Source organism: Capricornis sumatraensis, chromosome 2 (genome assembly GCF_032405125.1).
Source record: "Capricornis sumatraensis isolate serow.1 chromosome 2, serow.2, whole genome shotgun sequence".
In the NCBI taxonomy this organism is placed as follows: domain Eukaryota; kingdom Metazoa; phylum Chordata; class Mammalia; order Artiodactyla; family Bovidae; genus Capricornis; species Capricornis sumatraensis.
In genome coordinates, this window is record NC_091070.1 from 102,858,399 (window position 1) to 102,871,276 (window position 12,878).

Below are 12,878 nucleotides of genomic sequence, written 5' to 3' on the forward strand. Positions count from 1 at the left end.
ACCCTTCCTTTCTAACTTACATGTTCTTTATTTTCTTATCTTACTGAATTGCTAGGCTCTTCAGTACAATGCTGAATAAAAGTGGTAACAGTGCATAACTGTTCAATCTTTATAATGGTTTTTTTTTGGTAGATGCCTTTTAGCAGGTTGAGAAAGTTACTTTCTGTTCTTAGAAGAGTTTTTTTTTTTTTTTAAATCATAAACAGTTGTTGAATTTGGTCAAATCTAGTAATTTGTTAGTATCAAGTGATAGCTTCCATAGTTATGAACAAAGAGAATCAGAGATGGAAGGGGAATTGAGGATCAGCTAGTTCAATTACCTACTTTACAGATAAGGAAATGGAAGTACAGAAAGGAGAAATGATATGCTCAAAGTCACAGCTAGGAAAGAAACAGAACTAGGTCTAAAGCCTTAACCTCTTAACCTCTAGATGCCTAGACTTGCACTTTTTCTATCGTTAACCTCTGGAAGAAATTAGCTAAAGCAGCAAAGGCAAGTTGAGATAGGGAATAAAACACAGAGATAAGAGTTTCTTCACAGTTCCTGAGAAAGAGCAAAGAACAATGACGGTTTTAACTGAGGCGCTAGGTGACTAGTTCAAGTGGTAATCTCTACTGTCATATGTTCGGGGGGAGGGTGGGCAAAGAGCCAGAATGCATTACTCATTCAGTGCTAACAGAGCTATTCTTTATGAACATGTAAGAAAATAGGGACTCGTTGAAGGTTTTCAAAGACTACATCAATTTGGCAGCATTGTCTTCTACGAAGCTGATAAACCTAGCTTTGAAATTTTTGGTGAGTATTTTAAAACTATTCCAATTATTTTTATTAGGGAGTTGAATTAGACAGAGCCCCAAAGTATCTCAAGACAACAGGATAAAAGAAAGCAACTCTCATGGAAGAAAACTGACCTGGGAGGTGAGGGCGATGCTTGGCTGAGACTGTAGGAGGTTGGCTTGGCTTTGCTGAGGTAGTTGTGTTAGAAGATTTTGCGCTTGCAGGAGACCTACAAAACACAAACATGTTATGTCCAACGTTAAAGATTACCTTGAATATATGGCATAAGAAAATGAAGTGAGATTTTCAACTGATATCCTGATAGTCCTACTGGTCTTAAAACTCTTAAGGTCTTATCTGCCTACAGTCTTATTAAATACAATTCAGTCTTATTAAATACAATTTGGGCAAGAAGATATGGAAAAATGTAAAACTGGTATATGTCTTTGGTGTAACCTAACCTTTCTGGTTGATCAATTGTTTTATTTTAGGAAGGAATGCATGAAAGCAAAGAAGTATTTTAAATGGAGCAGCTTGAAACTCCAAAAAAAAAAAAAAAAAAAACCCAAAACCCACAAAGCTCTACTTCTTAACCAAAAAGCAATTAGAAACTGCTAGTATATGCTAGACCAGAGAACTGTCTAGTTCATGAAAGGGGCAGGCTATCTTAATCGTTTAAAACTGGAATTGGTATGTGTACAACAAAAGATTTTTGAATGATTAAGAAAAAAGGCTAAAAAAGAAATAATGAGGAAGCAGTAATGCACTAATATTCCTTGGGCTGAAGCCTTGATACTCTAATACTGTCTATACTGATTCCATTAACCAGCCCAACAAACATGACTGCACTTTATACAGAAATAACACAACAACATTTAGCACTAAAAGGCCTTGAAGATTTTTTTTATAACTCCCCAAATTTCTACAGTTTCTAACATGATACCCTCTTTTTCTTAAACTTTAAAAGAAAACCAATGATTGTTAGAAGCATATATTTTCAATGCTCAAATCCTCAGCCCACATTCTTTGAACACATTCCCATGAAAAACTATCAAAACATTAGAAGCAACTTATCCAATATATGTTCAGCAGCTGAAGAATTTAACTGAGACTTTTGGCCAAACTCACAGTACTCCTTACTGAGTAAGCATATGAAAGGCAGGGAATGATGACCTTCAATAATGAGGTATGCATGACAAAGTTTCTCTCAACATGAATATTGAGCTTAAATTAAATTAAAAAAAAAAAAAAACCAAAACCCCACTGTTTTAATGGACAGCTTCCGGGCCAAAATACAATAGTTAGCATCTGTGTGGACAAGTGGACAGCCTTGGTGTGCCACTAATAAGTTCTAAGGAGGTGCTCACCCTGCTGGCCCTGGGGCGTCTGTGAGATGATAAACTGCGCTGGTTGCAGGTTGGTTGTTGGATGGACCAGTACAAACTGTTGCAGGTTGAGATTCTGCTGTTGAAGTTGCTGCAGTTGTTGCAGATCCTAAAAAAGTAGGATTACAACATGGATTGGAGATTCTGAAATAAAAGTGTGCTTAATCTTAAGTTTCCCAGATGATGAGTTCTGTCATCCAAATAAAAAGAGTCAATATTTGACATTATTATAAACTCCTAACAAGGATGTGCTCTGGATATGTTCCAAAGCGTGCAAAGGAACCTGGAGCTGCGACATGGACATGCTGTTTCTATGAGCATATATTGCGTCATGACTTACGTGAAATCTAATTTTCAATAGTTAAATGCTTATGGTGGTATCTTTAACATGTAGGGACCAACATGAGCTTTAAAAATCAAGTGAGAAAATATGTTGCTTTTTTAAGTGACTGACTGAATTTCCTCTTGTAGAGTAAAAATTAAGTGTTATGTCTGAACCTGTATTAATAAAAGACCTATGAAATTTGGCACCAGCCTAACTCAACTGAGAAAACAGTGCATAAATTTTGAAAAAATCTATCCACATAAAAATCTGATCTATAACATATTAAACTTGCTTATATTGGCTTATTATTTCATAATTTTTAATGTCCTTGCATGTATGTTATCTTATTAGAATAATGTCAAGATAGAGTCTCACAACTTAGGCATGAAAAACATTTATTTGGTAATGAAAAAAATGGGCAAAATAAAAACAATGACTATTACATAATAGTCATAAACATTAGTCTGACATCTATTCTGTACTTATAGTTTATTGGCTTTTGTAATGTTTAGTCAAATTCTAGCTATAATTTAAGCCCATTTCTGAGTCTTCTCTGGGGGTATAAAACAATTATTTGCATTGGACTCATAATAACTCTTCATCATTTCACTGATGTGACTACTACTTTTTTCCTCTCCTTGAGATAAAGGTTTCCATTTACTTTACTCCTTGGTAGAACTGTCTATGCCTCTCTAAATAAATTTTTATTATCTCTGGATACTCTGCCCTAAAATGCAAAAATTAAAGCCAAACAACACTCTAATGCAGTTCCGCACAAAGCCAATCACTCTGTAGCAGAGAGATGGTTCCCAGTTCCTCTTACACGCAGGTGGCAACACCCACTGCAGAGCATGTGAAAGAACGCGTGCCTGCTGTAATTAGCTAATTAAATATAGCGATCCTCTGCTCCAGAAATACGCCAGCTAATTATTCAAGAGCTGCCACCTAATATAAACAGTTATTCAAATAATCGGTTATGTGTTTATAATACCAACTCAAATAAGCAAACAAATGTATTATTTCTAGTTCAGTAGTAAAGAAGGCTTCATCACTCATGTCACTGATTTAGAGCTTCTCAGGCCTTTAAGCGCCCACACTAACAATCAGAAGTGAACTTAAGACCACAGAAACTCTGCCATCCTGTTCCTCCCTTCCCGCCCCAGCGATGGGAGTCACTCACTCACCTGTGCGATCTGTATGGGCTGAGACAAGGGGATCTGCGTCATGGGTGTGGCGGCGGAGGCGGAGATGGTGGCCCCAGCAGCGCTGTGCTGCTGGCTGGCGGAATGCTGCTGCACGGCGGCCGCCAGCAGCTGCGCCTGTGCCTGTGCCTGCTGTAGTAGTAGCTGCTGCTGGGCTGGGGTCAGAGTCAGCTGAACAAGATCAGGACAAGCAGTTGGAAAGGGTTAAAGGAGATGCGCCCCTAATGCAAGCCAACTGCTTTGAAGTAAGTAACTCAAGTGGTATTAAATCATAGCTACCGAACTTCATATGGCAAGTATGAGGCTAAAATGGTCATCAGTGATCAAGCTACCATTACTTGCAGACCATTTACATTAAAATAGTGGTCCTCACTCTGGACTTAATCATTCAAGCTTGTCCAGGCCCAAGGGTTCAGGCAAAAAAGTAATTAACTAGTAAGCAACAAAGAAAAGAATCAATACTGACAGGAAATGAAAAGAAATTTACACCCAACAGAACAGCAAGTGATTAGTGAGATGAATAAGGAACAAGGATGCTGGATCTGACCAGGAAAGAACTGATAAGGCCCAGCTTCTTCTAATTAGCATGAATCCCTGCCATATTCCATCACTTTCATTATGTTCTAAGATATGATTAAAGAATATGAGGTCCATTTGTTTCTTTTCCAAGTCTCCCTACAGCCTCCTCCCCAACGATCTTTTCTGTTACTGAAAGCATGGCATCTCTGCAACTTTACATCCTCTTTCCAATATATTATCTCTGTGAAACAGGTGGTGACAGCCACTCTCTTTAGATGCAAACGGAGCCCCATGCCCAAGTTTGACAGAAGCTCCAGCCACATGAACCTGGATTCCCAAGTGTCTCTTACTATTGTAAACACTAGGCACTCAAACGAAACCCAAACAAGAAAACAGGAAATGTATTTGAAGATTTACACTTGCTTTCAAAATGCAGCTTTTTTCAAACACACTTAAAGTGTTAAGTATGTTCTACCTTCTTTTTGGTGACATGTTCTGATCAAATCAAGAAGGAATATTCCGAAGAGCAAGTATGTCATTTAGTGGCATAATCCTTCTTCAAAAAAGGTCCAGTACAATTTGTGTATTAGAGACAGAATCAAAATTACATCATTCAAAATCCCAATAGCCATCAAGAGAGATGTTTATAAATATTTTATATAATATGTAAACATATATTAATTTCTATTGATGGGATTTTGTAAAACAATTCTGCAACTATTCTTAAAAGAGCCTTCTGCTGCCAAAACACACTTAACTGAAATGAAGGAAATAAAATATTTTGTAGGTTGATGTGATATGAACTGAATAACAAACAACTCTTCCTTACCACTCCTCTTGACTCCCCCACAAAAGATAATTTAATACACAAATTTTCAACATTGGAAAATATTTTTAATGGGGCCTCAGAGAAAAGACATCTGAAAAGTTAAAAGCTTAATATACTTGCACAGGTCAATTTACTACCAATATTGAAAGAGACACGTGTACCCCAATGTTCACTGCAGCACTGTTTACAATAGCCAGGACATGAAAGCAACCTAGATGTCCGTCGGCTGACGAATGGATAAGAAAGCTGTGGTACCTAAACACAATGGAATATTACTCAGCTATTAAAAAGAATGCATTCGAATCAGTTCTAATGAGGTGGATGAAACTGGAGCCTATTATACAGAGTGAAGTAAGTCAGAAAGAAAAGCACCAATACAGTATATTAACGCATATATATGGAATTTAGAAAGATGGTAATGATGACCCTGTATGCGAGACAGCAAAAGTGACACAGATGTAAAGAAAGGTCTTTTGGACTCTGTGGGAGAAGACGAGGGTGGATGATTTGGGAGAATGGCATTGAAACATGTATATTATCATATGTGAAACAGATCTCCAGTTCAGGTTTGACGCATGAGACAGGGTGCTCAGGGCTGGTGCACTGGGATGACCCTAAGGGATGGGATGGAGAGGGAGGTGGGAGGGAGGGTCAGGATGGGGAACATGTGTATACCTGTGGTGGATTCATGTGACTGTATGTCAAAAACCACCACAATATTGTAAAGTAATTAGCCTCCAATTAAAATTAAAAAAAAAACAAACTTTACTATCAAAAAAACCCAGATGACATTTATTGAACGCTATGACACGCCAGACACTGTTCTATGAATTTCACCTACATCACTACTCTTAATCTCTAAAACAATACTGTGAGCTAAGTATTATTAACATCTCTGTTTAACTGAAGGAAGCCTGAGGCAGAGAGATGAGGCACAGTACACTGAAGAGCCAGGACATGACTGCAAAGGGCTCATTTTAGAACACTGCGTGTGTGTGCTCGGTCACTCAGTTGTGCCCGACTCTTTGTGACCCCACGGACTGCAGCCTGCCAGGCTCCTCTGTCCATGGAATTTTCCAGGCAAGAATACTAGAACAAGTTTCAATTTCCTACTCTAGGGGATCTTCCTGACCCAGAGATCAAACCTGTGTCTCTTGCATTTGTGGGTGGATTCTTTACCACTGAGCCACTTGGGAAGCCCCTTAGAACACTACACAGTAATTTTAAATGTTTTTCTTTTATAGGTACTAATCCACTTTTAACTTCTACTCTACAGTGATGTTATAACTCCAAACTGACAACCACTGATACAATTTCATCACTGTAACTATTTCAACCACGGGAACATGATTTCACTGCATGATGAAGCAACAGTTGAAACACTGGTTTAAAAAAGTTCTTAAGTTTACCCAGAGCCTATCTGCCATAGTAAGAAAAAATACACTGAAAACTCGTGACAAGGATAGCTCTTTTTTCAGAGCTGTTTACAACGTAGAGAATTCCTTTAAAGACATATGCCAGGCATAGCCATGTGTCTGCTACAGTCAACAGATCTAGTCAGATACTGGCCAATGGCAGTTTTGACACAGAGAAAGCTTATTACAAATCTCTCAGTGAAAACTTACCCCAGTTATCTGTCCTCCAGCCAGCATAAGCTGGGTCTGGGGGATGGCTGCCTGCACTGAAGGCTGCTGGGAAGGCTGGCTTGGCTGCTGTGAATCCCCCGATTCTTCATTAGGTTTAGACTGAGGGGGTGGGGGGAGGAAAAAAGATTTAATAATTGATTTTTTAAAAGTACTAATTTCATATTTTAAGATTTACAACACAGACTTATCTAATCATGAGTTTTCCAACTTCACATTTCCTTTCTTATATCTTTGTATTTTCCTAATTTTATGTATTAAGTTTTGAGACTTCTTATTCTAAAACTAGCAAAGCTGCTTAGTTTTTCTTAATTTTAAAAATTTTCAATAATTCTTAATTTTTAAGAAGAAAAAGTAATTTGGTCTTCTACTAGTTGACAGAATTTTTCATAAACACAAATCTTTAACTCTGGAAATAAAGAGTAAGGGAAGAACATATTTTCAACCTATGTTTACACTAGACAGACCCTCTATCTCAACATTTGGACATGTCTTTGGTGGTCAGTGTAAAACCTCCCTATATACCATCTCAGAAATTGATTATTTGACCCACGGAACTTTTCCACTAATGTTTTAAAGACTATAAATTTAGCATTCCCCCATCAAGTAACACACAAGCTTAGAGGGAAATGCTGCAGCCAAGAGGGAAAGAGAATATGATCCTGAAAGGGGCACTGAGAGAAAATTTTATGGTAATTAAAACTGGTTATGCAGAGCATTAAAATTCTGCCTAGATTTGCATATTTCCCACCACCTGTTTTGGGGACTGCAGCAAGGCTAATTAACATAAAGGCTCTGATTAATTCTGCCAGTCATTGAGAGATAATTACAGTGCAAGACTGTAAACATTCCACAGTGGAGATACAGCCTGTTTGCCAACATCTCTCTAAGGGATAACAGTTTACCATGGCAACCAAGGCAATTTTCCACCTCCTCTCCCTCAAAAAGGAAGGTCACATTATCTCCTTTTCATTTCTCTTCTCGTCTCCATGTGTTACTAGGTCCATATTTCACTTGGTTTCAGGGAATGCTCAGTCCAAGGTCTTTAGTCATTAGCAACCCTGAAATCAGCCTTCAAGAATACTCTTTTTCTCTCTTGACTGTTAGTTACCTAAACACTATAATGAAAGGAAGCAGCAGGTTGACTGAAGTATTATGGAGTAATGCGTAAATAGTAAACTTTGCATGTTATGCTGAATGGTTCATAGAAACAAAGCACCTAGATTTAAGTTTTGTTTTTAAATTTGACTGTATGAAGCTCATTAATGTTTATAAGTAGGCTTAATTGCAATTCTAAGACTCATGACATGGCAGAACAGAGAAGAACCTTGTCAATCTTCTAAACTCGTCCACTTAAATATATGCAATTGCCCCTTGGTATCTACAGAGAATACGTTCCAGGACCACCCCCACCCCCCACCCCCCACCCCCCTGCCCCAGACACCAAACTCTGCAGATGCTGAAGTCCTTCACAGCCAGCTCTCTGTACCCAGATGTGGAACCGGGGGTGGGCAGGGCTGACTGTATAAGAAAAAATGAGCCCCAGGAGGAAGTGACTTGCCAAAATTCACACAGCTCGTGAGTGGCAGAATGGGAATTCAAATCTAAGACTTAGGTCTCTCATTTTATCATTCTTCCCTCTAATATAATGTTTTCCTAACATATGAAAAATCATAAATGGCTGTACAACTTAGAAACATTTTTACTGAACTTCCAAATAAAACCTTGAAAGCAGACTTTTCTTGTTCACCTTTGGACATTCACAGTGATGTAATATAAAATGGATTTTTATTAATGGCAATGATTATCATTATTTGAATTTCCATGAGATTCAGTAAGAAAAAAGTAATACTTCTAAGTATTTTCGTTATAAAATTATTGCATATTCATTACAGAAAAGTAGAAAAATATGGTAAAAATGAATAGAAAAACTGACCCACAGTCCCACGTTCCTGCTCACCTGTACACTTAGAGACTGAGCGGCAGCCTGTAAGCTTGTCCCAGCGAGCTGGACCTATAAAAGCAAAGTAACTGGGGAGATTCTGATCGCATGCTGTTGGCATCCATCACTAGAGCCTGTCACCAACAAGTCTCTACAGACGCGTGCTCTGTTTAGAGCCAGGCACATGAAGAGGTTTACCTTAAGGAGCTGAAACTTCATGGAAAAGCTCACAGGACCTCCACCTCCCAGCAGAAAGTGCTGTTAAAATTTCTTTTCTGAAGATGTTTTCCCACACTAAACCTGCATCAGCAGGCATGCCACACTTGTATTCGACATTCCTTACATTACATTGTTTGTACTCACAGGATACTGAGTTTCTAAACCCTTAACTCGTCTTCCACATTGTGTTAAAGAACATAGAAGCAGGCTACTTATAGACATTATCTTTACCCTTAGAAACAATCAGAATTATCTACTCATTCTAATTTCAAAGTTTCATGTATATAAAAGTAAAAATCTTATACACACACATACACACCTACATAGTCAAGTCCTTAAAATATTTATTGTCATAATTCAAAAATCCTGGCTGAAATAAAGAATCTGTCCTATAAAGCACATATAAAAGTCTGTCAGAACAGTTAATACTAACACTTCACACATTCAAAAAGTTCAAACCATGGTTATATTAAAATAAGGGTCATCCTGTGGCAACCATGATGATAATAACCGATTCAGGCAACCGTCACTAATGGATGTTCTAACTAATGGGTGAAATTTAAGGAGCAACACGATATTTACACATTCTCTCCCTATCTCTCCATAGATATTTATTAATTACACAGGCTAAAATAGTGGGAAAATCAGGAAGACAAGTGATCACAGTTAAAGCCACCAGTAATGATACATGTTCCTTCTACTATGATGCACTTAGAAGAGTACAATATTATTTGCAGTGTATTTGCCTCTAGTTCTAATTGTGATGAAACATCAGTCAAATCTAAATTGACCAACACTATATAAAACAACTGGATTGTTATATAAACTAGGTTTGAATAAATGGAAACCTACCCTAGAATGGCAGCAGTGGGAATTAAAAGTAGGAAACATGAAAAGTATCGCAAAAGTACTACACTTTTGGAAACTGACTGGATATAAATGAAGGAAAAAAAAAAGTTATGGATTATTCCAGGGTTCAAATTTGGAAGACTAAAAAAATTTATCATTAACAGGATAATTCCATTTTGGATTTAGCACACAGCATCAAGACTTCCTGAACTTAAAGTTTCTTTGTGATTTTATTTCAATCATGATGTTTCCAGTTAAAAATCTGTTGAGGAACACAAGTCTTACAGTATCTCCTTATTAACTATGAGGAAGAAAATTACCTTTATAGTAGACAAATTTGAGACAGTACCTTAATCAAATGATCAAATTCAGTACAGAATAATGGGACAAGTTGACATGTATGCTGCTGCTGCTGCTAAGTCGCTTCAGTCGTGTCTGACTCTGTGCGACCCCATAGACAGCAGCCCACCAGGCTCCTCTGTCCCTGGGATTCTCCAGGCAAGAACACTGGAGTGGGTTGCCACTTCCTTCTCCAGTGCATGCATGCCTGCTAAGTCGCTTCAGTCGTGTCTGACTCTATGCGACCTTATGGACAGCAGCCCACCAGGCTCCTCCGTCCACAGGATTCTCTAGGCAAGAACACTGGAGTGGGTTGCCATTTCCTTCTCCAAGTTGCCATGTATATACATACACAAAATGTATGTGCACAAACACAAACACATAAAGCATATATGCTAGCTGGTAACAATTAGTGATACCAGATGAAGAGCTTTTGGCTGAAAACTGTTCTATTGTTATTCAATTTTTCATAGACTTTAAAGTTTTCAAAATAGAAAGTTGAAAACAAAAAGTGAGAGCATCCCTTTACAACTCCATTTAGCTAGCTCCCAATATCCTTTGGGCTTCCCTGGTGGCTCAGATGGTAAAGTAACTGCCTGAAATGCTGGAGACCTGAGTTCATTCCCTGGGTTGAGAAGATCCCCTGGAACAGACATGGAACAATGGACTAGTTCAAAAGAGGAAAAGGAGCATGTTAAGGCTATATACTGTCACCCTGCTTATTTAACTTATCTGCAGAGTACATCACGCAAAATGCCGGGCTGGATGAAGCACAGATGGAATCAAGATTGCTGGGAGAAATATCAACAACCTCAGATATGCAGATGACAGCACTCTAACGGCAGAAGGCAAAGAGGAACTAAAAAAGAACCTCCTGATGAAGGTGAAAGAGGAGAGTGAAAAACTTGGCTTAAAACTCAACATTCAGAAAATGAAGACCATGGCATCTAGCCCCATCAGGTCATGGCAAACAGATGGGGGAAAAGTGTTAACAGTGACAGACTTTATTTTCTGGGGCTCCAAAATCACTGTGAATGGTGACTGCAGCCATGAAATTAAAAGATGCTTGCTCCTTGGAATGCTGAAGCTCCAATATTTTGGCCACCTGGAAAAAGAGTTTGGTGAAGAGCTGACTCACTGGAAAAGACCCTGATGCTGGGGAAGATGATGTCACTGACTCAATGGACATGAGTCTGAGCGAATTCTAGGAGATAGTGAAGGACAGGGAAGCCTGGTGTGCTATAGTTCCTGGAGTTACAAAGAGTCAGACATGACTTAGCGACCAAACAACAACATTCTACTTGGCTTAAAAAGCACCCTATGAAAAAAATCTTAAAATATGTGAGATGAGCTAATCATTTCTTCCTCTGTACTCATAAGTTTTGCCATCCATTCATTCATTTGTTCAACAAATTATTGAACATCTACTATTTTATATCCATATGTGCTTTTCATTGAACCTCCACCACTAGTACCATCTGGCACTACCGAAATCACTACTGCTGACCTGCATAATTTGTACACTAAACTGGTCCTAGGGTTTATGTGAGGTAAAGACCAATAAGTTGTACAAAGTGAAGCTTTAACACGTAACTGTGAGCATAAATCAAGCAGTTGAGACACATTCCTAATCTGTCTCCCAAATGCTTTCACTGTTTATTTACTTTCAATTTTCAACCAGCTCCCATATCCCTCAACTCCTGGAGAGTCAATATTTGTTTTTATATTCCTCTTCTGTTTACATTAATGATAACATATGGATGATAGATTTAGAACCTGCTTTAGACTTAGAAGAAATTCATGTAATATAAGAGTAATAAAGTTGAACTCCAAACCAGGATGTTCACAGTCAAGCAAAACCTCTAAGTGGTTGCCCAAATGTAAATGGTCTGAAATTGCTTTAAAGAAGGAATACGAGCTGTGAACTCAAAGCCTTACACAGCAGGTCTCAGGCAATGGGTGTTAAATCATTTTGGATGACTTTGTAATTTACTATTCAGTACTTTCAGTGATTCACCACAGACCACACTCACAAAACAGTAACCCAGTTGTAAATGTATCTGTTCAAACAAGGAACTCTTTTTCATACAGCTGTGGGGTCAACAGCTATATAGTCAACTAAGCTAAAGGATTCCCTAGTAACCATTCAGAATAACACGGTTAGATGCTGGTAACACCAGGTTTAAATCAACTTTAAAAGCCCTGCATTCTGAAATAACTTCACTAAGCCCTGGCATTCCATGTCTCCATTTTTCACTCTCACTCATAGCTGAGCAGAACAACCTACCTGATGGAGATGTCCAAGGAAAGCCTGGGCCTGGGCTGTTGAGATGGCTCCTCCAACGGGCACAGGCTGCTTCTGAAAGTCCAGACCATTGGTTTGTGTGCCTAGAAAGCAAGCAAAATAATACAACTATTGAAAACACAAAAACTGAACTAAGCACCAGACTGTTCTTAAACAGGTGCATTTATTTTGTACAAGCACCTATTTTGTACAAGCATTTTTCTAAGTACCTCCAAGGAGGAAAAGAGATTCAAAAGGATGAGGAAAATACAGTAAAATGATTTCTCTTCTAAAGACAGGACTGCAAGACACGTACATGAATGCCGATAAAGCTTAAGAAACAAAAATATGAATAATAAATTATAAAATCATGTTAGTTCAAAAGTGAAAGCAGCAATTAGAGCAACTGGGATCAGAATAAGCACGAAACCTAAGGTGGCTTGAGGAAAAGATTCTCATTAGTATGCTGTTGTAAAGAGTGGTAGAGACAGAGCTCTTATGTGAGTACCAAGGCTGTCTTCTAGTCTCTCCTTTCTCGATACATGGCTTGGACAGAAGAAATTA

The 12,878-nt window shown here is 38.3% G+C and overlaps 1 protein-coding gene across 1 annotated transcript in view; it reads right to left on the minus strand.

The window, feature by feature from the left end:
- Positions 1–12,878, minus strand: part of POU2F1 (POU class 2 homeobox 1) — a 79,693-nt gene that overhangs the window by 36,920 nt on the left and 29,895 nt on the right. The window contains exons 3-8 of the mRNA XM_068964561.1: positions 12,318–12,418; positions 8,642–8,695; positions 6,664–6,783; positions 3,673–3,861; positions 2,146–2,272; positions 913–1,007 (exon numbers count right to left, since the gene is read on the minus strand). Of these exons, the coding sequence (XP_068820662.1) occupies positions 913–1,007; positions 2,146–2,272; positions 3,673–3,861; positions 6,664–6,783; positions 8,642–8,695; positions 12,318–12,418 (686 nt within the window). The remainder of the gene's footprint in view (positions 1–912; positions 1,008–2,145; positions 2,273–3,672; positions 3,862–6,663; positions 6,784–8,641; positions 8,696–12,317; positions 12,419–12,878) is intronic.